This window comes from Pteropus medius, unplaced genomic scaffold (genome assembly GCF_902729225.1).
Source record: "Pteropus medius unplaced genomic scaffold, Ma_sr-lr_union100, whole genome shotgun sequence".
In the NCBI taxonomy this organism is placed as follows: domain Eukaryota; kingdom Metazoa; phylum Chordata; class Mammalia; order Chiroptera; family Pteropodidae; genus Pteropus; species Pteropus medius.
This window is the reverse complement of record NW_024354503.1, coordinates 16,099,637-16,124,231: the sequence shown is the minus strand read 5'-3', so window position 1 is coordinate 16,124,231 and position 24,595 is coordinate 16,099,637. Positions and strand designations below refer to the sequence as shown.

General features: G+C 51.4%; 2 protein-coding genes and 1 non-coding gene across 3 annotated transcripts in view; 2 read left to right on the top strand and 1 right to left on the bottom strand.

Moving 5' to 3' along the window:
* Positions 1–1,122: 1,122 nt before the first annotated feature.
* Positions 1,123–24,595, bottom strand: part of CUNH6orf132 (chromosome unknown C6orf132 homolog) — a 31,086-nt gene continuing 7,613 nt past the window's right edge. Inside the window, 7 exon segments of the mRNA XM_039854150.1 lie at positions 1,123–3,590; positions 4,221–6,546; positions 6,581–7,005; positions 7,007–7,190; positions 7,193–7,399; positions 9,463–9,538; positions 21,514–21,620. Of these exon segments, the coding sequence (XP_039710084.1) occupies positions 3,473–3,590; positions 4,221–6,546; positions 6,581–7,005; positions 7,007–7,190; positions 7,193–7,399; positions 9,463–9,538; positions 21,514–21,620 (3,443 nt within the window). The 3' untranslated portion in view covers positions 1,123–3,472.
* On the top strand, positions 11,103–11,221 carry LOC120596418 (5S ribosomal RNA). The gene has a single exon (XR_005651147.1). It is a non-coding gene; the product is annotated as a 5S ribosomal RNA (ribosomal RNA).
* CIMIP3 (ciliary microtubule inner protein 3) overlaps positions 19,705–24,595 on the top strand; it is a 31,278-nt gene continuing 26,387 nt past the window's right edge. The window contains exon 1 of the transcript XR_005651044.1: positions 19,705–19,919. The gene's annotated coding sequence lies outside the window, so the exon portion shown is untranslated. The remainder of the gene's footprint in view (positions 19,920–24,595) is intronic.

Sequence of the window (24,595 nt, the reverse complement as noted above, 5' to 3'; positions counted from 1 at the left end):
CATAGAGAGGCTGCAGAAACCAAGGTGTGGCCAACCTGATCCAGGCACACCTGCGTCAGCCATGCCCATTACCCTTTTCTATTGGCTTTTACCCTCCGCCTTCTAGCTGTATCTCTCCCCCATCCCTCCTCTGATAGAAAGATATAAATTTGCGAGGAGGTGGTATTACGGGGAGAGGGATGAGTGGGTGAGAATGCACACAGCTGGAAGGGAGGCAGCTGGAATGAAGTGTACAGAGTTTGGAGTCAGGTGGGCTATTCTGAGCAATTCACTTCTCTTCTTGGAGCCTTAATTTTCTCATCAACCAAATGGAGTGAGGGGCATTATGAGGGTTTTAGAGGATTGTTGTGAATAAGAGAGAAAAACGAATGTACTTTCCAAACCATCAGGGTTAAGCGTTGGTGGTTACCGCAACCACCGTTGCATCAGGAGTTTTCAACGTGAAGTCGATGGAGCCCAATTTGGGGAGGATCTGTGGAGCACCTGGAATAATGTGTAAAATTGCACATGCTAGCAGCTTTCTGCGATGAGGATCTATAGCTCTTAAAAGAGGTCTGGGACCTAACGAAGTTTAAGACCCACACACGGCACAAGTCCTTCCCTGTCACTTTTGAGAGGAGTTAGCTGAGACCAAGCTCATACAACTTGTCAGAGGCGGCAGTGGATCCCTGATCCCCTCGCCCTCCACTACTCCCCACTGTCCCCCCGCCCCGCCCCATGTCAGGTGAGGGGAAAGAAGAGTTAGGAGAGGGAGAGGGAGAGGAGAGCAGCCAGAGGCGAAGCCTTATTGGGAAAAGGCCCCTGTCCTTACTCTGTTACCAGGATAAGGACGTCACGGTGGAGGGTGAGGGACAGTGGGACAGGAGAACAAGGAAGCCCCACGATGGGACGGGCCTAGGAGGCCCTTCCTGGAAGCACAAGTTGTTGAATCAGTGATTCATCCTCCCCGTCTCCCTTTCCCAATAATCCCCCGAAAAGGACTCAGAGGAGTGAGACACAACCCTCTCCCTGACACCATCTTGAGATGACTTCTCTGGTTCCCTGTTTTGTCTTCTGGAAAAATTGAAGATAACATGTTAAAGCTTTATGGAAAACCGTGAAAGGCCACACACAAACATAAGGTAGTCATCACCCAAAGATTCAATTTATTGAGCAACTACTGAGTGCCAGACATGGGGTGGATGCTTTGCCTAAATTGGCATAAATGTCACCACTTCAAGAGGCCTTCCCTGACCACTTGGTCCAAGTAAATCCACATCTCTCCCTCACCCTCCAGTCAGTCTCACACTCCCTGTTCCTTTCCTTTCTCCCACTTACTGTATGTGTCTCTGTGCTTTTTTCATCCTCTCTCTCTCCTCCATTAGACTAAAATATTGCTATGGGCAGGAGTCATGTCACTGTGTATCCATGCTAAGCATAGTGCCTGCTATCTAGTAGTCACTCAAATACTTGTTAAATGGAGGCATGACTGTCTCTAATCTTCACAACAGCCTTATGAGGTAGGTATTATTATCATGTCTGGCATACAGAAAAAGAAACTGAGGTTCAGAGAATCAAAGAAATTTGCTTAAGGACACAGTTTGTTACCACCGGGCTTTAGCTCTGCTCCTTCTCCTTGAAGGATCTGGAGAACAAGAGGGTCAAAAAAGAAAGCTGGGGTCCAGCGAAATGGCTCACCAGTTCCACCACCGCCCTGTGCTCAGCCTTCCCCAACGGAGCTCTTCTAACTTCTCATCACACTAAGTAGGTCCAAGTCATCAATCCACAGCCACAGAGCTGGAAGCCAGTCCAAACTGCCTGTTTATTTCCCAAGCCAAATGACAGCCAGTCCTTCCACACCCACCCCAGAGCGATCTACAAGCTGGAAGCACATGCCCCACCCCCTCAAGCCTTAATACAGCAGATAAATTTGTAAACTTTTTAATAAAACATTGTACAGGGGAAATACATATGTATACATAGAGCCAGTGCCGGCATTGGGGTGGGATTCACTTCTTGAATACAGGTAACCAGATCCTGCCCCATCAGGGTATCTGCTCATCTTTCATTCTCTTTCCCTTAAGTGGCTCAACTGCTGACCCCACAACCTGGTATCATAGCAGGGTACCACAAATCATAAAGGTCCAACATCTTGCCCCCAAAGTGAACTGCTTCCTGGCTGCCCTCTACTGGCCTGCTCCTCCTGCCCTCCCTCCTCACCCAGGCAGCTTGCCTTGGCCTGGTCCCAGGAATTTGGCCCACCAAGGCCTGAAGGCAGGGAAGACAGACCAAGGAATACTGTTTTCTGATATGTCTGGCAAACATATATCATCCAAATCAGGGCTTTTTTGAACGTGGAAGGGCGTCTAATTCACTGGAGAACAGGCGTAACCCGAAGTGCCCAGGCAAAGGATGAATAGCTGCCCTACTGATAGGTCCCCTGTTCTGAACTGGTCCAGTCCTGCCACTCTTGACTTTCCAAAACACATTCCCTGTTGGCAGCAAATATCTCTCGGCTCTCATTTCGCACCTCAGCCACCTCCCACTCTTCAAGACCTTGCAGCATCTTGGCTACACATTTTAAAGCCTCGGTAATATTGGGGAACTATAGTATTGGGGTTGGGAGGGGTGGATGGGAATGATACCCCCTCCAAATCCCCAATCGGGACCTGGCTATGTAAAGCTTTTGGTGTCAAGCCCCAGACTTTCTGGGTCCTTGAGCTCAATCCCCTAATCATGGCTATCTGGGTCTAAGCAGAAAAGTAAGCCTTAATCCTCTGTCTCCCCACCCCAAACTTCCCAAGGCTTCTCTCTCTAGGGCCAGAGCGAATTGAACCATCAATCTTCCACCCCTGCCCTTGGCCAACCAATCAAAGCACTCTGTCCTGGTACCTTCTCCACACGTTGTGCAGGCACATTCCGGGTCCCACATCATGTGGCTTTTATGCCAGGAGCCCGAGGAATCACCTCTTGGGGCGGCAACTGGTGGACTGGTGGAGGCTAGAGAGATCAACCTGTAGCATCCTGCACCCCTACTCAGACAGGGCTGAGCCCCAGCCCTTCATGAGGGCCTGACAGGCAATCAGAACCACCCCAAATGGGGCATTCCCATTCAGGTTTGATGCCCCACCCTTTGCTTTTAGAACCTGCTCAGTAGGTCATGCGTGTAAAACTGCTTTAAATAAGCCTTGCTAAAGCAAATAGTACCAGGTAGCAGAAACTCAGGCTCCAGGCCCTTAAAGGCTCCTCTTCTCCTCCTTCCTTCCCCGTCCCACCCCCATCTGCAGACAGTCCACAGCATACTGGGAAACAGAAGCCCACTCTTGATCTTCCTGGGGCCACTGCTTCTCACTCATCCATCTCTCTGTCTTCAGAGAACAAAGACTCTTCTGTGTCTGAGTCAGGCTGCCCAACTCTTGCTGTGTCCCTCCCACCCCCCAGAAACAAGTGCCCGGATCTGACCCTTTGGAATAGAGCTAAGAGAACCCTGGGCTCAGGATAGGGCATTCCGATGGGCCCCTGAGTAAGCATAGGAGATGGGATGGCGGGTCCCAGGCCTCACGGTGAATGTGTTGATGGGGCTTCCATAGTGGGGGTTGCTGTGGGGAGACCTGGTGGGGAGCAGAAGACATGTGAGGTTATTATTTGCAGCTGGTTAACCAACAGCCCTCCCATCTTCCCCAGGGCAGGAGAGGAAAAAATGTGGCTCAGTGCTATGGTTTCTGCTCCACAAGCCGCGGGCTTATCAACCCCAGGTGAGACCCGAGTCTACTAATGTTGATTCACCGGACATAGGGCTCCTCCTCCCGTCTAGACCCTTCTGACTAAAGTATATGCCTAATAATCTTCCACTCAGAACTCTTCACTCTTAGTCTGGCTCCTTTTGTATTGCTGGGAAATCCCGGTTCCCAAGGACCACTCAGCTCTCCCCGCACCCCATACTTAGCCTGAAGCCCTGGGACTCCAGGGGGTGGGAGAGAGGAGCAAGAAGAGGGGGAGCTGGATAGGGAAAGGGAGAACAAGGCTGATCGAGGGAGATGAAGCAGGTAAGGGGGGTGCCCTCTGCAGGTGAAATGCGCCTACTTCCACATTCTCTAGGCCCCCAAAGCCACAGGGAACACCAAAAGTGTCCCCTGACAGATGGCGGACGCCTGGTCCAAGGGCAGCGCCTCTACTTCGCCTGGCTGCCCACCCCGGGCTCCCTCCAACACCCTCCATCGCCCCGGGCCCCAGCTCATCACCTGCCGGTAGCGGGGGCGAAGCCGTGGTCGCCACCAGGTGCTTTGTACTTGGCCTCTCCGCGGGCCGGGCCCTCCAGGGACATCCTCCGCGTTTGCAGGCCTCTGCGGGGCGCGCGGCCCGCGGAGTTGACACGCCGCATCTCTGGGCCTCCGGGCGCTCCGAAGGGCCCTCCAGGCTGAGGTCCGAAGCAGTTGGGGGAGCTCAGGCTGCGGCTGGTGCCGCCGCGGGACAGCCCGGGGCTGTGGTGGGGCTCCCCAACGTACAGGCGCTTCTTGATGAGCGAGCGGCCTCCGCCAGAGAAGCGCTCCAGGCCTCGAGTCCCTGCGTAGCGGGCACCCCCGGGAAAGCGCGGGAGGCCACGAGGCTCTGAGGCCGCGGGGCCCGTGTCCAGGGACTGCCCCAAGTTTGAGAACTTGTTCGGGACAGGTGAGTCCCGTCGGCCCAGATACTGGAGGGCTGGGGGCCCAGGGTCATTGCTGAACTCTGGCGGAGGTGGGATGACCTCAAAGCTGAACTCCTCCTCCTCCGGCCTCTTGTAGGAAGGAGAAGAAGGGGACGAGAAGGACTTGGGCAGCAGGCGGTCCTGGGGGAAGCTGACGGACGCTAGTCTTTCGTAGGCCACAGGGGCCTGGGGCTCTGCCGTGGTCCAGTTGTGCCCTTTGCTTGGCTCTGTGCCCTCTGGGTTTCTGCTGGGCTCGGGCTTCCAGGGACAGAGAACGGTCAGCTGTGCAGAGGAGGTCAGCTGGAGGTCTTTCTCTGCCTCCATGGGTGACTTGGGGACCACAGTGAAGGAGTTGGGCCGGCCCTCCTTGAGGAAGATGCTGTCAGAGCCTTCCTGGGGCCGGCTGCTGTGGCCGTGGAGACTCCCTGGCAGAGAGGACCGACCCAGACCAGCCCCTCCAGACCTCCCCTTCTGTGCCCTCTGCCTGGCAGCAAGAAGCAGGGCCATTGGGGAGCCCCGCTCCACCACTTCCCCAGTCACCGGATGCCTAAGGAGTTCATCAGCAGGCTGGGCTGAGGCTGGGGGTTTGGCTGGCAGCCCCTTGGGATCCTCCACAGGCTCCCCTGACCCTGCAGCCTCTCCTCTGGCCATAGTGGGCATCACCATGGCAACCTCCGGGCTGGGGCTGTTCTGGCTGCGATGGGGCTTGTAGAGAAATGGCACCTCTTCTCCGCCAGGGGATATCTTTGGTGGGAGGGCTGGAGATGAAAGGGCTCCCTGTGTAGGAGGCTTACTGGCCTCTGAGGGGTGCCCTTCTGCCTCTGGCTGGGAAGGCACTGCAAGTTCTCGAGGTTCTGGTTTCTCCCACTGCTCAGCTGGGACTAGGTTCTTCCCTGCTATCAGTTGAGATGATGTGGTGGGCAGAGTTGAGGTTGCGGATGGTATGGCAGGTCCAGGCATGGTCTTTGGTGATGTGGCTGGCCCAGGTGTGGCTGGTCCAGATGTGGTTGGCCCAGGTGTGGCCTTGGGTGGTATGGCTGTCCCAGGTGTGGCCTTGGGTGGTGTGGCTGGCCCAGGCGTGGTTGGAGCAGGTGCGGATTTGGGTGGTGTGGCTGGCCCAGGCATGGCTGGCCCAGGCGTGGCTGGCCCAGGCGTGGCTGGCCCAGGCGTGGCTGGCCCAGGCGTGGCTGGCCCGGGCATGGCCTTGGACTGGAGTGGTGTGGTTGCCAGAGGGGTGGTGGATAGTGGTGGCAGATTCTTGGCCACAGGCTTGGAGAATTGACCATTATTAACTCTGTTTTCAAAGATTCTTCCCCCTTCTAGCCGAGGTTTGGGAGGCAGAGACTTTAGGCTGGGCTTAGCTTCCTTCTCTGCTAATGAGGAAAGCCGGGCCTCCAGTTCATTCCGGATCTGCTGGACACTGGGAGTTGGAAAGTCTTGCGAGACGTAGTCCACAGGGGGCAGGGTCAGGTTGACGGCGGCCTCTCTCTCTGGACAGGGACTCTTCTCAGGGTCACTTGAGCTGCCCATCTCCTTCTCTGGCAGGCTGGGGCCTTTCTTGCCCTCCTTTCCTTGACAGGCCACTGTTGGGCCTGGCCTATGACTGGTGCATCGGTCCTCTCTCTTGGAGCCAAAGAGGTAGGCTGCCAGCTCGCTCCGCAGCTTCGCCATTTGGCCGGGATCCCGCCAGTCCACGGGCTCTGAAGAGGCTGTGTCCTCTGGGCTGGGGGGGTTGGGTTTGGGTTTGGGAGCAGGAGAGCTGGATTTGGGGTTTTTTATAAACCTAGCAGGTGGAGGGGCTGCCTTCTCAGCAGAGGGGCAAAAGGAGGGGCAGCTGGGGGGAGGGAGGTGCTGGGGAGGCGGAAGGGGTGCTGGGGGAGGAGTGGGGGTGCTGCAGTGGGGGCGGGGGTGTGAAGGGGCAGGGAGAGGCTGGATGTGGTCTCAGCTTGTTTGCTTGTCAGGACTGGGACTGGCCCAGCATCGGGCCAGCAGGTGCCACAGTCCTGAGCTCCCCGGGGCGATCTGGTTCAGGGGCCCTATCCGGGTAGGCCTGGGAGGCAGGGCGGATGTGGAAGTTGGGAGGCAGTGGGAGTCGACTGGGGGCCTTCTTGGTGGCCCCTTCTTCTTCTGGAGGGGCCCCTTCTGCTTCCTGAACCGGGATGGATGAAGTCCTGACTGGGGTCGGGGGAGGCACCTTGAACGAACGAGGGAAGGTGAGGTGGGGCTCTGGTTTAGGTCCCAGGGGGCTCCCCTTTGGCTCAGTAGGGCTTGGGGGGCTGGTTCTGGGGCCTCTGGCTGCCTGCCATTCAGTGCCCTCTGATTTCCACTTGGTGACACCCCAGGAAGAGGTGAGTCTTAGTTTTATGAGGAGACACTGGAGCTGGGGGTGCTGGGGCTGGCATAGGGGTGGGGGGCGGGCTATAAAGGTCAAGGGTGGGTAGGATGAAATCAGGAGGTGGGTGGATTTGGGGATAGGGCCCCTAATACTGGGGAGGTGGAGGTGGGGCCATGTTAGGTGGGGGCGGGGTTCCAGCAGCAAGGGAGGTGGTGGGGAAGCCATGGAAGGTAGAGGTGGTAGCGGAGACTCCTCTTGAAGTTGTGGAGTGTCTGGGGGTGGCCCTGGGGCTGGGCCTGGGGGAGGCGGGGGGATGAGTAGGTCCTGGCCATAATGCCCAGGCCTTAGGTCACCCACAGAGCTGTACAACCGGAGGTTGCCGTTGACTAGCGAGCTGGTACCTACAAGGAAAGAGAGGCAAAGATGAAGAGGCTAGTAAGGCCAACTGGACTTGCCAATCTCTGTGTGCCCAGGGCGGGGTGGGGTGGGCAAGCAAGAGAATAACTGGCCAGGGTCATGCCTTTCCTCCTGAACACCAAGTGCGGGAGCAGCAATGTCTCCAGTCTCGTGAGCTGTCTTGGAGGCGACCCTCTTTTATCTAGGGAACTTCCTGCCTCTACTCATCCCTGGCCCAGCCTCTGAAGTTTGTACTGAATATTCTCTATTTACTCCCAAGAGTCATGTTTCACCCTCCTCTGCCCTGCTCACATCCTGGTATATCATCTCTTTACTGAACTTTCTTCAGTTATCCCCTTTGAGGGCACTGTCTGTTTGTTATAGGGGCCTTGATTGGTATAAAGCCAGAAAGACCAGGGTTCAAATCCCAGCTCTACCACTTACCAGATGGGCAACCTTGGACATGCTAATTAACCTTGCTGAGCCTCAGTTTTTTCATCTCTAAAATAGGCATAATGTTAGCGGTTACCTCATAAAGCTATTGTGAGGACTAAATAAGAGAATTCATATAAATACATGTAAAGGGCATATCACAGTCGTAGGCCCACGGTAGGCACTTAATGAATGGCAACTACTTTGAGTACTACCTTCTGTGCTTGACGTTTCAGACTGTGTAAGACAGGGAAAGTAAGAGAGATAGGAAGTCATATATCAGGGGGCAGGGGCCTGGTGACTTTCTCGGCGAAGAAGTTTGGGTGAAAATCTGGGAGGGAATGGTTTATATGAGCAACTCCTGCTTTCTAAAGACCCTGAATGTCCCGTGAGCCCAGCTTTCCACCTCATAGAGAACTTCTGAAACAAATTCTGGACTGTGGGATGGAATGGGGGCGTGTAAAAAGAAGGTGACCTGGACAACTGGCACTAGAGACATGCCAAGCACCCCTGGGCCCTGCAGCTCACACCCCTCTCTTCTTGGACTCAGTCCCCAGCCCCATCCCCACCTCTCAGAGTCTACAGAGCACCAGGATACCCTAGTTGCTCCTCTTTTAGGGGCATCCATCTTCGCATACCTCCTCTCAGTTTCTAGCACAGAGCATAACAAACCCGGGGAATGTGCAGCTCTGAAGGGCTCCTCCCAGCTGTCTAACTTTAAAACAAAAAACAGATGGGAGTAGAGATGGGAAAATTAACATTCATTGAGCACCCAAGTGTTAGGAGCTGGGATACAGCAATAAAAAACAAAACAAAAATTAGTTAAAATACTGGCCCCCTTGGAGGTTATGTTTTAATGGGACAATAAGACAGACCGTGAACATAATACATTAGTAAATTATTACCACATTAGAGGATGGGTAATATGGGGGAAAATCCAGGAGGGGTGCTGGGGGTACAGTTTGACTAGGTTAGTCAGAGAAGACCTCGCTGAGAAGGTGACATCTGAGCAGAGAAGGAGTGGGGGAGAGAGCTGTGTGTATGTCTAGGAGAAGAGAAGTCTAAGCAGTGGGAACTGCAGTGCAAAGTCCCTGGGGTGGAGATGAGCCTGAGTATTGAAAGAGCAGCAGGAGAGCGGGATGGCTGGAGGAGTGTGAGCTGAGAAAGAAAGCAGGCGATGAGGCCTGGCGAGGCCAGGTTCTGGCAGTCCTAGCAAGAACTTTTCCTTTGAGCAAGATTTTGAGCAAGAGCTGTGATAAGAAGTGGCTTATGTCCCATCTAGTACTTCATTTACTCCTCCAGGACTAGAATTGTCTTTCCCATTGCTCATTTGAATATGCAGAGCTACAAGGGGTTAAATCATTTGCCTAAGGGAGCAAATTTAATGCATAGGGGAGCTGGGATTCAAAGCCAGGTCTGTCTGACTCCAGGGTTCTTTCTACCACTTCACGCTGCCCTTGTCCCTCTGGAAGTAGGCCTTACCCATCCCAGCCCCCTCCTCAACCTCCACCCACTGCAGCCAGTAGTCAAGAGGCCTGGGGACTCCAGTTTTATCACCAGTTGGGGAGGTGGGCAAGATACTTGGGCCTAAGGAGGAAAGAAAGATGGACAAGCCTGGAGCCCAGAGTCCTCTTACCTGTCACTTCTTTGTCTGCAAAATCTTCTGGGACAGAGGGGGTAGGCACAGCCAGTCCATGGTTCTCCTGGGCATTCTGAAAGGGTACAGAAAGATCAGGAAACAGGGAAAGATGGACAGGTAATTCTTAAATCGCTGCTGCATGAGGCCATCTTACTGTTCAAATATCTGCAGTGATGGTGATGGTTGTACAACATCGTGAGTACTAAAATATAAAACGGTTAATTAAAAAGGTGAATTGTATCCTACAGTCGAGTTTTGTTATTCACAGTAGTTACAGTCTGTAAAGTTGCTGCCAACAGTGAATTAGCAAAGATTGAATCAATGCCCCGAGAGAAATACAAGGTTCCTGCAAACCGTGGTCACAACATTTTCAATAACTGATCAATACATAAACTTGTTTCATGTGTGTTTCTTTTTAAAGACACTTGACTTAATACATATTGTAGACTTGTTGACATTGAACTCATGGCCAATAGCACTATAACTCATGCTGAATGAAGCTTATCTAACACAGGTATTTTCTCTCTATGGCACATCAAACCTTGCATTTAGGAACCATTTGGGGGCCAGTGTAAACAGTGAAATCACCAACAAAAAGCAAAGAACTACAAAAGGTATGGCACTAAACAGGAAAGGACACTTATTTACAGTATGAGGGCTGAAACAAGAAGCAAAGTGTCGTCTTATTCGACCTCAGACGGGAGTGTGTGCATTAGGTGACTGAAATTTTTCACCCCTCTACACATGTCCAAAGCATCTCGAGTATTGATTTTGGAGTAGCAAATAAATTTTAGTGAGTAGGCGAATTTTCAAATATAGAACCCACAAAGAATGAGACTCAATTGTGTATGAATTATATCTCAATTAGACCAAAATAAAACAGAACAAACAAAAAAATCTGCCACGACACCCGTGGATGTCCACAACTTAAAAGCTGAATCCCTGGCCTGGCCTCCTGTTTGCTCTTAGTTTTCATTCTGTATTCATAGAAAAATAAAGAAAGAAAAAGTGATGAACCAGACCATTTACAGCAGTGCAGATGCCCTTCTGATCTCTAAGTTTAACAGACCATAATGTGTTTACACAGCTGTGGGCTTGTACATACTATTTTGCATTTTACTTTTTCTCCAAACACACATTTCCACATGTCAACAAAGTCCACACACCTGTCCTTTGAAGAGCTCTAGAGCATTTTATGGTAGCTTTCAAGGTCCTCAACAACCTAGCCTCACACATGACCACCAACATTTATTCCCCATTCACATGATATACCCACTCTGCACGTGAGCTTGACTGACTCCCTCCCACCATCCTTTCAACACACTCATTTAATTCATGTTCATCCCCGATGCTGGGCGTTGGTCAGGCTGTGCCCCTCTTCTTATCCTCTGTTTCTAACAATAATACTCCTTGCACTGTGCTCTAAACACACGATCCCAGTCACAGCACTCTACTCACTAAAGGGCTGATGGCGCTAACCCTCTGGGCCTAATGGCTTAATATACAAGAAGGGGGATTCAAAATAGATGTTTCAGAAATATCCACAAGACCCTGAGTGACCAAGGGTAATCTCAGACTTACTCTTTGGTCACTTGGGGGGCAATAAACAACTTATCTTCTTGTTCTTAAAAATTCTGCACTACAGCCATGCCACCCTGAATGTGTTCGATCCCGTCTGATCTCGGAAGCTAAGCAGGGTCGGGCCTGGTTAGTACTTGGATGGGAGACCACCTAGGAAGACCAGGTGCTGTAGGCGTAAAAATAAGAAAATAAAAAAATTAAAAAAAGAATTCTGCAGCTGGAATGTCCTTGAGCCAACATCATCTAGTCTCTTCTGTCGCTACTTGATTCACATGGCCAACACACACCTGTTCTCAGTATTTCTCAAACCATAATTCTGAACCAGGGGCAGGTATAGGGACCAGCCTGTTTGAGGAATGTCTCCCAAGACATTCTGAGATGCAGCATACATGCACACACACATCACTGGTTGTCTAATAACATCCACTAAATATGTACACTTTAATTTTGAGGAGATGGAGACCTTCAAAAGCCACGTTGAGATCTGATTATAATTGAACATAATTGGAAAGCAGAAAGACTTGGGTATTTAGCATCAAAACTCATGTTTTGAATTTTGCCAGCAGTGTGATGTTGGATGAGCAGTGGCAATGTGGGATGAAGATGGCGATATTAAACTCTCATTTATGCACCTACTGTGTGCCAGCACTATACTGAGAGCTTTACCTATATTATCTCAAATCCCTTAACAGAGCCAGGAAGCAAACCTAGGCCTCCCGACTTACCTTTTCTACATATCACTGAGAGCCATTTTCTTTACTTATAAAATGGAGATATTTCCTACTTTGCATGACCGGTATGAGAATTAAATGAGATAATATTTCTAATCCAGGAAATCAGTGTTAGTCGAAGGACTATGTCTTCTAATCCTTTCTCTTACAAAGGCAAAAACATTGTAAACAATTAAAGCTAAGCTTCCTAGAATCCTGGAAGCACCTTCCGGATCACCCTGAGTGCTTAAGTATAATTATGTGTGGAGGAGGAAGACGGACCGACTTTATGGGCCGGAAGTACTACTGCCCACCCACACTTTGATCCTGAAGAACTCTGGAAATGCTTAGACTGCCAAGACCACAGGATGGAAGTCCGTCTCCTGAGCAGCCTTGGAGAAGCTGCCCAGGCAGAGCTTAGACTTTTCAGGTCCCATATACAACGGGGTCCCATGACATACCCACCACTTCACCACCGTGCTTCAGGTGTTGTGGTACTCCACTGTCCACCAACCTTGGGGCAGTTCTCAAAGTCCAGCCTTATCCCTTCAGGAGCTCCCAGTACTGAACTGAACACAGCCCCACCTCTCCAGGCCCCATTTGGCCCTGCTCCGTCCCATTCATGTCCACACAGGCTCTGGTGGCTCACTTAGCTGTATCCCTTCCACTGTGTGTATTCAGAGACGGCAAATACAAATTCATTTTAATCTTAGTCCTAGAAAAACAGACCTGGGAGATGAGTTCCCCTCACTCGCCACAGGACCCAGGCAGCTGGCATCGAGTGCACTGCTTGGATGGTGACATATTTCAGTATACAAATGTACGGGTGTAGATAGCATCCATCTGCATGGGTGCAGAATTTCCTGACCTGCCCTCTCAGGCTCAGAGGACAAAGGAAAAGCCTCGAGGTATAAGACGAGGGTTTGGAGGCGACACCTAAATGAAAACTCATAATCCTGGATTGGAGCCTGGGATGGGGGAAGGGTGTGCCACGAAGGACACCAGTGGGACACCTGGCAGTAATTGAACATATATTAAGGTGTATTGGGTAGTAGCAATGTATTGATCCTGAATTCCTGAATTTGATCCTTGTGTAGAGAACGTCCCTGTTCTTAGTCAACACATACTGAAGTACTTAGGAGTAAATGGGCACTATGTCTCAAGTTATTCTTTGACAATTCAGGAAGAAACATTAAGTATATACCAAGGGAGGGAAGGGGCAAATAAAGCCAATGTGGCAAAATGCAATGAATCTAAGCAAAGGCTCTGGGGAGCTGTTTGAGCTATGCCTGCAACTTTTCTGCACATTAGGATTGGTTAAAAAGAAAAAGTTACTTACTGCCACTGAATCATACATTTAAAAATGGTTAAAATAGTAAGTTTTATGTTATGTGTGTATTATAATTTAAACACGTTAAACAAAACAATGACAAGAATATCGAGAGAGAAAGTATTAGTGGAGACTTGGAGGTTATCCATCCACTGGCCATCAGCACCTCACACGCTCTCTTTCTCCTCCCCCCAGTCCTCCCAATCTTAACAATAGTAACAGCTGCTACTTGCCTAGCACTCACTGTACCATCTCTTTAATTTATTTACTTTTCACAACTACCCCATGAGATAGGTGCTGTCATTGCCACCTCCACTTTACAGATGAGGAAACGGAGGCGTAGTGTCGAAGCGACTTGCCCAAAGACCCACAGCTAGAGATACATCACTGTCTTTCCAGGCACTTGGACATCACCCGCACACCCAGCTTGTCACCCAATTTGGCCAGGCACTTCCTGTGTTCCTCCCTTCCCGTCACCTTCTAGGTCCTACTTCAGTCCTCTTGTCTCTTACCCAGACAGACAGACAGACAGACAGACAGACAAACCACCACCAATATCTCCAGATACTTCCGTGGCCCCTTCCTTACTTCCTTCTCCAAACCTGACGCAAGTACGTTCTTTCTAAAATCCGTCTCAGAGCAGGTCTCGGAATCCTTCTGCTGGTCCAGATGATAAAATCCAAGCACCTTCATGTGGCATTTGAGAACTTTCATAAGCTGTCCCCTCTGTAGCTCCTGCCACCCTCTCCCCACCTGGTACTGCACAAATGCTGGGCTCCACCTAGTGGTTCTCATAGTTTCCCCACTGCACTGTGCCTGGGGACCTCACTCCCTCACGAGCAAGTGGGGTCCTTGTTGCAAGGATATTCAGGGGCAGAGAGAACATCCCTTGAAAGGGGTGTCCGGAGGTTCTGGGGCTGGGTCACAGCTTGGAAAACTCCAAGATGTTAGTGGAGTAAATAAATTCCCGGGTGAGTGACTGAGTGGTAGAAAGAAAACAAGACAGAGAATACAGGTGGACAATCTGTGTTCTGGTGTCAGTCCCACCACCTATTAACTCGGAGCAAAGTCACTTCTTGCTCTCGGCATCCCTGCCTCTGCTGTTAACACCCTCTAAGGATCCCTTCGACCACGGCGTTCTGTGAGTCCAGGCCCATAAGGCGTCCCGTCTGTGACTCAGCTCACAAATGCCATGTGTGTAGTGGCCTGGACACTTGGGGCTATCCCTCGATGGCAGGATGTTGGAAGAGATGTCTGCCATTGTCTCCAGATAGTTCTCTGCCTCCAGAAAGGGGCAGGGGCAGGTTGGCAAAAGGAGAAGAGCTGGGAGGAGGAAACTGCTTTTCCTGGAGCCACAGAGTGAGTCCCGGTGAGCAGGGCTGGGCCTGACGTCGCTGCTGGCCTCAGACATGGGACTCCAACTGCTGCAGTCAGTTATGGAGCTGGCTGTCCCTACCCTTAGCGTGCTTCCCTGGGAAAATGACAGACCCAGTGCCCTAGGGTGCTGTCTTCTAGGGTTGGCATGTGCCTCAAACATACTCAGGGGAGTGTGACCCTTTCAAGGTGGCAGCCCCACATCAAGAGAGAGGTGCACCAATCTGTGGGCAAGGAAGCAAACTGAGAACAAACAAATGAGCATCTGAGAACCTCTGTGGGACCAGCCAGCTGGTGCTTCCCTCCTCAGGCTAGCAGGCAGCCAGCCATGGCCATGCACTGCTGCTGCAAAGCATCCATTGCTCAATGCCTGGGGCAGAGTCCAGCCCTGGCCCTGCCAGGTGGGGCACTCCACAGAAACTGGGCCTCAGCCTTTCCTCTTCCCCACACCCAGACAACGCCCAGAAGCTAAGATCATTGGTCACCTCGCTCACCTCACAGGGCACAAGCCAGCTCTCTAGCTCAGTCAAGCAGCCCTTTAAAAGCTATCACGGCCTATTGTATTGAAAGTTATCCAGCAATGATTAGTTGGAGGGAGGCTGGGGACAAGGGTGGCCATTCCAAGAATATTTATATTTATTTTCTTCCTTATACTTATCTCTATTTCTGGGTACTTAACAATGAAGTTCTGTTTCCTCCTTGATTTTTAAAAAAACCCAAACCTAATAATAATTAAAAAAAAATTCTTGTGACCTAGTGGGAAAAAAAGAACTTTGGAATCAGACAGACCAGATTGGCAATGTTAATTTAACTCCATCGTCCCAAAGCAGTCATGCACAGTATCTGACACATAATTGATGAATAAGGGTGCCCCTCCCACACCTTCTGAGGCTCAGTTTCTCATCTCTAAAATGGGGGTGATCCCATCTCCCAGTGTGTCACCGCATGCTTCAGATCCTGCAGAGTTGGTGCTTGAGAAGGGGCATCTCCCCTGGGTTTTCCTTCCCAGGATCTAACAAGGCTCTGAGGGGCAGCCCACGTCCTTGGGCACAGACCCCAGCGTGTGTCTCTCTGGTGGATCTAAAGACATGGGTGCTTCCCCATGGTCAGAGGCAGGTCGTTGGGAATCCCCTACTGCCCTTTGGACTACAAACCTCTCAGAGTTGAAGAGGTGAAAGGGAAGGAAAGAAGGAAGGAGGAGGAAGGGAAGAAAACACTCACTATTAGAGGTTGAGGTTAGTCTCCCCCTTGAAGTTTTAGGGGGTCAGAGCCTGTTGCTAGCCTCCTGCTGTACTACCAAGGCTCCAGGGGACAGGGCTCACTCAACCAATGCCTCCAGCCTTGCCCCTTTGGCCTCCTCAAGTCTGGGACACACATCCTCATGCCTGGAATTCCTCAAAACCCAGCCAAACCCTAAGGTGGGTCACCAGGGCTGGGCTAATGGGCAACACATGGTTAACCTTGGACAAAGGCCAGCTCTGAGTCTTAGCTTACACATTGTAAAATGTGAACCTCCTCACCAGATTCCTCCTGGAGCCTGGTCAGGGCACCTCAGAGTCAGGTGTAGAACTGCAGGGGGCAAGGGAGACAACCCTGAGCCAGAGTGGGAGCCGGGCATGGTTGGGGGCACCACTGTAGGCTGGGGAACGGGGGAATGGGAGCCCAACGTGAGAGCCACAAGGAAACCCCTTTCAGGCACCAACGTCTCCAGCTGGGGGAAACCCAGCCAGATGTTTTCCTGGCTTTGAGGGGCCGTGGGACTGCAGGGGTGTCTGTGTTCCTAGTGTTCCTCATAAAGCAGCTTCTCTGAAATTGAGAGCCAGTGAGCATTTCATAAAAGAGCTGAGCCATTTCTCCTCCCTGGTCTCAGCTCGTAACCCCCGCCCCCCCGGGGGCCAGAGAATAATCCACCAGTGGGGCTGTCTGTCTTCCTCTGGCCGCACTTGCCTGCCATCCCAGTGCCACTCTTGGACCCAGGCTGCCAGGCCTTGTCCTGGAAGCCGTGCTGCAAGGGCTCAGCTCCTCCCTACAAGGCAAGGCGTCCAAGGGGTCAAGGGGAACCTCCGCTTCTTGACCCCGCTTCAGGTACAGGGGTCAACAAAATTCCCTCTTAGATGGCCCTAAGCCCACTTCTAGAGTGAGCTTCTTCCCTATCAGTCCACCAAGGGGGCAGTCTGAGCTGTGTAGTGGGAGGGGTACGGGGTGCACTTTCCTGAGCCCACGGGGTGACCAAGCTGTGGCTGTTTGTGGGTAAGGATGAAAGTGTGGATGGAGCTTGGGAGGTTCGGTTGGAGGCCCTCACTGTGCGGGAAGGAGCCAGGTGGGGAGAGAGGGGTGGGCTACGGTGCGTATGGGAGCTCCGTCTGTACACTCACTGCAGGCTGTGACACCCACTCCGTGTGATCACACAGAGCTTTCTCACCTACAACTCTTCCGGCCAACATGGGCCACATGAATCTGTCAAAAACCAATGACTGCCCTGCCTGGCTCACCCTAGAAATCCCCAATGCCAACCCCAAAGGGAGCCTGAGCCTCAAGTTCAGAGATGAGCTCGTGCGGCAGAGGGTGGAGTGGAAAGGAGAAATCCAGCTGACTCAGGCTGTTTCTTTGAGTTTCCAGGCGGGGGTCCAGAGCAGGCAGGGCCTGCCCCGAGCCCAGCCTGACACCTCCCCAGGCACAGCCAGGCCTGCCTGACTCAGAGGGTGGGGTAACCCAGGAAGCTCTCACCACCTGGGGCACCCCTGGGGACTTGTCTGGCCAGTTTCTCCATACTCGCCGCATTGGCATTTAATTTTTAATTCCTCATATGCATCACCCTGGGGATGGTTTGTTCAGACAGGGGAGGGCAAGAAGGAGCCCCAGAGAGAAGTACAACCCTTCTACCACCAGCTGTTCTATTCACTGGGTTCTGGGAAGCTAGGGACAGGCTTTGGCTTGAGCCCTGGGCCCAGCTTCCCTTTGGTAGTAGGAATAAGTGGGGAGAAATGATCTTTCCCCGACTCAGCCAAGACCCATGATGGTGTGGACGGGACTGGATTAGGAAGAGACCCGGGCTCAGGTCTCTGCCTCTACTGAACTGTGTGACCTGGACAGGACCCTCTCCTCCCTGGGCCTCAGTTTTCTCATCCCAGTGAGCACTGAGGTCATCCGCAGCTCTGAAGCTTAATGACTGTGATCCAGTTCCTCATAGCTCTTGGAGCAGGAAATGGGATGGCCCTAGAGGCTGGAACGCTGCCCTTTTCAGAAGTGGAAGCAGAGCTCAAGGAATAATCCATCTGTCATGAGGGGCCAGGCTTTTCTGGAGGCCTCCAGAATGCTGACCACACCTCCTGCCCCTCCCTTAGGAAGTTATTTTCACACAGAAAGTCAAAGCAGGGTAGACCCTGATGTGGATGAGGAGCCAGAGGCCCAGGGAAGAGAAGGGTCTGGCCCTCAGCCAACCCACAGCCCAGTGGCAGAGCAAGGACTGGTGCCAGTTACCTGAGGATCAATCAGGGTCCCGACCCAGTCACCGAGGGATCCCAAGGTCTTTTTCATAGTTGGCCTATAGCTGCTGGATGCCTGAGAAAGTATTTTTTAGTCTTCTGGACTCTCGCCTCAAACAGAGTGCAGAAGCTCCAGGGAGGTGACAGAAACACCTGTCCCTACCCCCCCATCTTGCCCTTTCCTCTTGCACATGCCTTTGCAGGCTCGTTTGGGGCACTAACAGTGAGGGTGCATTCAGAAGACGGCCCAGGCACCGACAGAGCTCAGAAGAAGCATGGGCCTTGCCCGGCCTTTGCCTGGCTTCTCAGCATGGCTGCCTTGCGCCTCCCCTGCCCCAGAGAAGCCTGGCATAGCAGGTGCCCTGTGATCTTATGAAAGGAAGCCAGGGAGGGGCGAGGCCCGGCTGGTTAGGAGAGTGTCACTCCCCAGCCACCCTGACTTAGAGGGGCTAGGGGTCGGGGATGGGTGAGCCTGTGTGAATCTATATGGGAACCACACCCACAGAAGCTCTGTTCTCTCACTTCTCCTCATTCTCCAGGCCTCCTGCCCCGGCTGGAAGAAAGCAAAGGACCTGGCCCAGGGCCTAAGGGAGAGGAGTCAGATTACCCTCAGCCCAGGAGCAGGTGATGAAAAATTTTGGGACTGCTTTATATCTTAAGATCTGAATCAGGAGCACAGAGACATCCCCGGGATATGGGCCATCGGGTCAAGGGTTTCTACTCTAAAGGTGCACCATAGGTAGGCTTTCAGGGGCCTGAGAGCTCTCTGCTGAAAAAGTAAGCAAAATCACATATCTGTGGCCCACAGCCTCGTCATGGTCTCAAAGGGGTCTATGACCAGGCAAGAGACCCTGGTGTCTGGCAGGCCCCGGCAGACAAGAAGATGCAGGTGGTTCTGCAGGCTGTTGCTGGGAGGTAAGAAAAAAGCTTCTAGGTAGTGGGGGGAGGGGAGAGTAGGAAGGCCTGAATAGAACTTGGATCCTGGAGCCTGGCTGCAGGGGTTCAAATCCCAGCTCTGCCACTATGATCTGCATGACCTTAATCAAGTTTCTCTCTCGGTCTGTCCTTCACCTTCTCCACCTGTAAAATGAGTATCGATCACAGCACTTTCCCAATAGGGTGGCTCTGTCGACTTTGATAACATATCCAGGGTACTTGGAATGCTGCCTGACACGCGGCCCGAACAGTCACTCCACCTGCCTTTCCCCCTTTTCCCATGGAGCGAAATTTCCCTTCCAATGTTCAGTTCCTGTTTCGGGAAAATGCGGTGGTGTGGGACTGATGAGCCCTTTTCTGTCGTCAGTTCTCCGTGTGTTCGTTCTCTGGCCCTCACCAGTGAAGGAGGTGTGAGTGTGGGAGAGGTCCTCATTTCTTGGGACTGGCTCTACGGCTTGCCTGGAAGGACTGCTCCCAGAAAATAGCCTCAGAACTCTAGGCCTGACCAGCCAGCCAAGCCCACTCCAGTGCGCCTGCCCTCCCCGCCAATAATCTTCTGTGGAGCCTGCCTGGGGTCTGCACGGCCCCTGAGTCAGGTCTTGGTTGGCCCAGATCAGATCCTAAACACAGGACTCGAACCAGAAGAGAGGAGAGCAGAAAGGCTAGGACTTGCCCTTGTCACCAAAGGTACCCCAAGTGGGTGGGTGGGGCGTACAGGATACCGGCTAATCAGGATAAACTCAGCTGTGCTGCAGTAAACCTTTAGTTGCTGGTTCAGATCTGGGGGAGGAGCCAGGACAGCAGGAGCCACTCAAGGGGCAACGGCCATTTATTTCAATATTTAAACCACCAAAACAGGTTTGGGCATGTCAGCCCTGGGCCCACACCATGGTGATTCCGAGTATGTGTGCTGAGGGGATGTGAGGGGAGAGCATCTAATTCACCTCTGGTGATTTCTAGAAAATCTCAAAATTATTTCATCTGCATTTATGGGTGCAGTGACCCCTGCAACAGTTTTATGCATCTCTGGAAACAAAGGTAGGGGCTGACTCATTCGCTTTATACCTTTTGTTGTTGGTGTTTCACTCTGTGTTTTGTCTATGATGTATGTGATTTAAAAATATTTTTTATGAATTTATTTGAGCCTAGTTAACATCATAACCAGGGAGGAAAATCTCAAATGCTCCCCTATGAATTGTATTCATAAGCAGAAAATATATTATTTAAAGTTGTATTTCCGGAGGTCTGTGTGCTCAGCCTTCCACATTGAGGCCTTGGGGATGCAACAAGGAGAATGTAAGACTCGGTCTCTCCCATATAGAAATCTTGGGGTCTGGTGAGTGAGGTTAGACAAACTGGGAAAAAATTGGTAATGGAGAGAGGAAAGTGGCTATGCCAGGCCGTGCTGGGCAAAACTTGCAGTTGCCCAGGATCGAGGTATGGGGTGCCTGAGAACATAGACCAGGATTAGGTGCCTCATCTGTATAGGCAGTACAAATCCTCACGGACCCCAGTGATAGTACTGTCCCAACCAGGACCCACCTGACAGACAAGAGTGAATATAGAATTTACAGGACTGACTTGACTGTTTAGGCTTCAGATCTGGGCTGTCCAATACAGTAGCGCTGGCCACAAGTGGCTACTGAGCACTTGAAATGTCACTAGTCAGAAGTGGGATGTGTCTGCTATAAATGTAGTACAACAGATTGTAAAGACTTTAGTACGAAGAAAAGAATGTGAAACATTTTATTACATTGATTAAATGTTGAAATATAATCTTTTGACTATATTGGCTTAAGTAAAATATACTATTAAAACTAATTTTACCTATTTCTTTTTACTTGTAATGTAGCTACTAGAAAATTTAAAATTACATGAGGCTCACGTTACATTTCTATTGGACTGCGCTGGTCTAGACTGTCCCAGAAAACCCAGGAACTTTCATCACGGTAAATAGAACCTGTCACAGAGCAGTTGTTTTAAGTCCTTCTCCTTGTCAAAGAACAAAAGCCCAACCACAGGCTCCAGAATGGAGTTTTTTGGTTTCCTGCAGTTTCAGACCCACAAACAAATTTGTCTCAAGTGTCCTTCTCCCAAGAGTCACAGCTCTTTGTCCTTCGAGACAGCGCAGGTGTCACCTCTTCCAGGAAGCTCTCCTTGACCACCCCCTGTGGCTAGATCAACTTCCCCTGCTCTGGCCTACATTCTATCAGTCTGTTTTCTCATTTGTGTCCTGCCTTGAGAGCAGCAATGCTAGCTCAGTCATCTCTGCATTCCAGCATCTACTGCAGGGTCTGGTGCAGAGCAGGCAGCCATTGATGATTGTGGAATATGAATCCTGCTTAGCTGGAGGTACCCACCTCTGTGTTGCCTCTGCGCACAAGTTCCCCATGACCTCTCCTTGAGTTCTGACCCAGAGGAGCTGACACCCCTAATCTCAGCCTTCCTGCCATGAGCTTCAGTTATGCCTCCTTCCAGTAGCTGCCCTGGGTTGGCATCAGGAAGGAAAGGAATAGACAGAGGGTGAGACTGATGTCCACTAGGGCAGGACAGGTGGGGCCACCTCCTCCGTGGCAGCCGAGGTGGCCCATCCAGAGCAGACCCTCAGATCGCAGAGCAGAACTGTACTCACCAGAGGAAGGAAGGTCAGTAGGGGTCGAACTCTTGGCCGAGCTTTCAGCGTGGCTGTTCCTGACTCGCTCACCGTGTCAAACCGATTGTCTCCATAATAGATCCCATCTAGAGGAGACAAGAGAGGAGAGGCTGTGAGCTGGAGATCAAAGCCACGTTGGCCACTGAGTTTAATCTGTCCTGCAGTTCCTAGTGAGGAAAGCCAGGCCCTGTGGCTGGCTTGTTTGGCTGAGGTCCAACAGATGGGGTGTGTGCTAATGGGGCCCTGACTGAAGCAGAATTGGGAGGGATTCCAGGGGGCAGTTTCTTGGGATCTCCTGCAGCATTCCTGGGGCTTTCAGCCCCAGTAATCGTCTCTCTCTTGATCCACGCCCTACAGGTCTTGAACCCTCACTCCCACAAGTTGTCCCTTCTTTGGGGGTCCTGAGAGCTTGGCCAAGGCCCCAGCTAAAGCTTATCTTGGAGAGAGGGAGGAAAACAAGCTGGCTTTTCTCTCAAGTGTTTGAATTTCTAATCTGGAACAAGCAGAGTAGATGAGGCCACCTGCAGCCCCCAGTGGCCCCGCACCCACCTTCTGGACTCCTTCAACTCGAGATTTCCTTAGCCCTCGGTCACCAACAATTACGTGCTGGCTCTGTTTGATGTGCCCCTGAGGGCAGAACAGAAAGAGTGGGACAGTAAGGTCCCTGTGACCAGGACAAATCCCAGCTCTGCCACTGACTGGCTATACGGTTTAACTTCTCCAGGCCTCAGTCTTCCCATGCGTGCAACAGGCAGGAGTGATGATAGTGCTGTTGTGACATGGGACTGTGGTGAGGAGTCAGTGTGGCCAGCACATGATAAGCGCTCAACAAACGTGGTCCCTTTTTCTGAAGGAAGATGTGAAAGATCTTTCTCTTCCTTCAGTGACTGGGCCTGTGCTACAAGCTGTTTCCACAGTAGTAGGGAGGGTGTGAGGAGACATTCACACTCTCAACCAATCTTCCTCATGACCCTTAAGGGACACTGATAAGAATTTCACATCCCTCCTGGGTTCACACTGTCACCTTCTACTATGTCACTCACAAGCGAGGAGGGCTTACACCCACTTAACAGGCCATGAGGGACTTTCTCCTTCTCTACAGCCAGAAGGGAAAGAGAAGAAAGGTCAAAATCCCAATTAACCAGAATCTTACTACCTGAAACATTAAAGGAATGGTAATTACTTTTCCTAAGGCACAGGACTTTAGGACAAAGGTACAAGAAAGCCAAATGATTTAATCAAGAGACTGGGGTTGTCGGGGAGGTCCTGGGTCCAGAATACATTCACCCCCAATTCCTATACCTACAGGCATGGCCCTCTGTGAGAATCTGGGCTTCAGATGTGACGCGGAAACTCCCGTGAGCACCCTAGGAAATGGACACAGAGCCCTTTGTCTGCTGCCCTGCCAGGCAGAGAGTCGGCGGTATATTTAAGATCCTAATCTCTCAAAAGGGGCCAAAATGGCGAGTTCTCCCTGTGCTCCACACGTCCCAGGGCGCTCCAGCTCTCAGCTCTCAGCGCTGCCCTGCCCCCTGCACTCTAGCAGAAGGGATTCCCAGTCCAGCTGCCAGGATCCACGCCAGAGGCTAGGGACAAGAGCTAGGGGAGGGGCAGGGGAGTGAGGACAGGAGAGGGGAGTTGTAAGAATGTAAATTTTGGCCTAACCAGAAACAACAAAAGTAGAGATAACTGGATACACCCGGCAGCTATCCTTAAAGCCCACCGGATTCTCTCTGGCTTCCAAGAGAGAGTCTACGTGTTGACGCCAGGATCTCCTGGGACATTCTTTAGATAAGGCTGTGTGGGAGCCAAGGTCTCAGATCTGATATGGCTGCTGGGCCCTTAATAACACTGGGGGTGGGGTGGGGACTAACAGGGACTGGGTGAGAGGCACGCTTCTAGGCAGACCCGCTCTCTAATTGTTTTACTTAATCTCTGCACCCTGTTGGAGTCCAGGGAGCCTCTTTTCTCCAGCTGAGTTATCATATTAATGGCTACTTATTATGTACCTAGGAGCTTTAGAAGCGAGCAACTGGCAAGATATCACTATAAAAGTAGTAATAATATAATAATGGGTAAAATTTACTGAACGATTTTAATGGGCCAGGCACTGTTCTAAGCATCACATACATTATTAATTCATTTAATCCTCAAAACGGCCCCATGCAATTGGCATGATCATTATCCCTATTTTACAGATGAGGAAACTTAGGCACAGAAAGTTCTAGTAACTTGCCTAAAGCCTCAAAGTAAGTGGTGAAGCTGGGATCCCTGCTCCGGGGCTGTTCTCTGAACCACTGCACACACTGCTCCCAAATGGAGGAACCCTAATCCCACCATTTACAGGATATGGAAGGGAGGATGGGGGTTCAAAGGGCAGGGATGCTATTTGAGAGTAAGGGAGTCTTGGTGGCCACAGAGCAAGGCTGGGGAATGGTAGGAGGTGAAGCAGCTTGCCCAAGGCCATGCATAGGTCAGGGCATAGTGGATCTGACCTTCACATGGGCAGGTGCTCTAAACGTCTCACAGACTCCAGAACTCAGCCCTGACTACACTGTCATCTCTGTTGATTTGTGGTTGTTTTCAGCAGGGAAATTCTTTCTAAGAACACAATTGTTTTCTGGAAAACCTACTGAAGGGGAGGGACTGTGATTGAGGCGGAGTGGAAGGCCCAAGTAGCTCCCTCCCCACTGGGATACCTCTTGGAAGTCCATTTTGATTTCCCAGTTCTAGGAGATGTGGCTGGAAGTCAGGGATGGAAAGGGATGACACAGAAGCATCAGAGCGGTGTAAGGTGAGAAAGACTTGACTAGCCATTGCTGTCTTTGAAGATGGCAAGGTGCCACAAGCCAAGGACTACAGGGAGCCTCTAAAAGATGGAAAAGGCAAAGAAAACAGATTGTCCCGTACAACCTCCAGGAAGGAACAGTGTCTTGCTAACACTTTAATTTTAGCCCAATGAGACCAGCGTCAGACTTCTGACTTACAGAACTGTAAGATAATAAATGTAAGTTGTTTTAAGCCAAAAAGAGAGAAAGAAAGAAAGAAAGAAAGAAAGAAA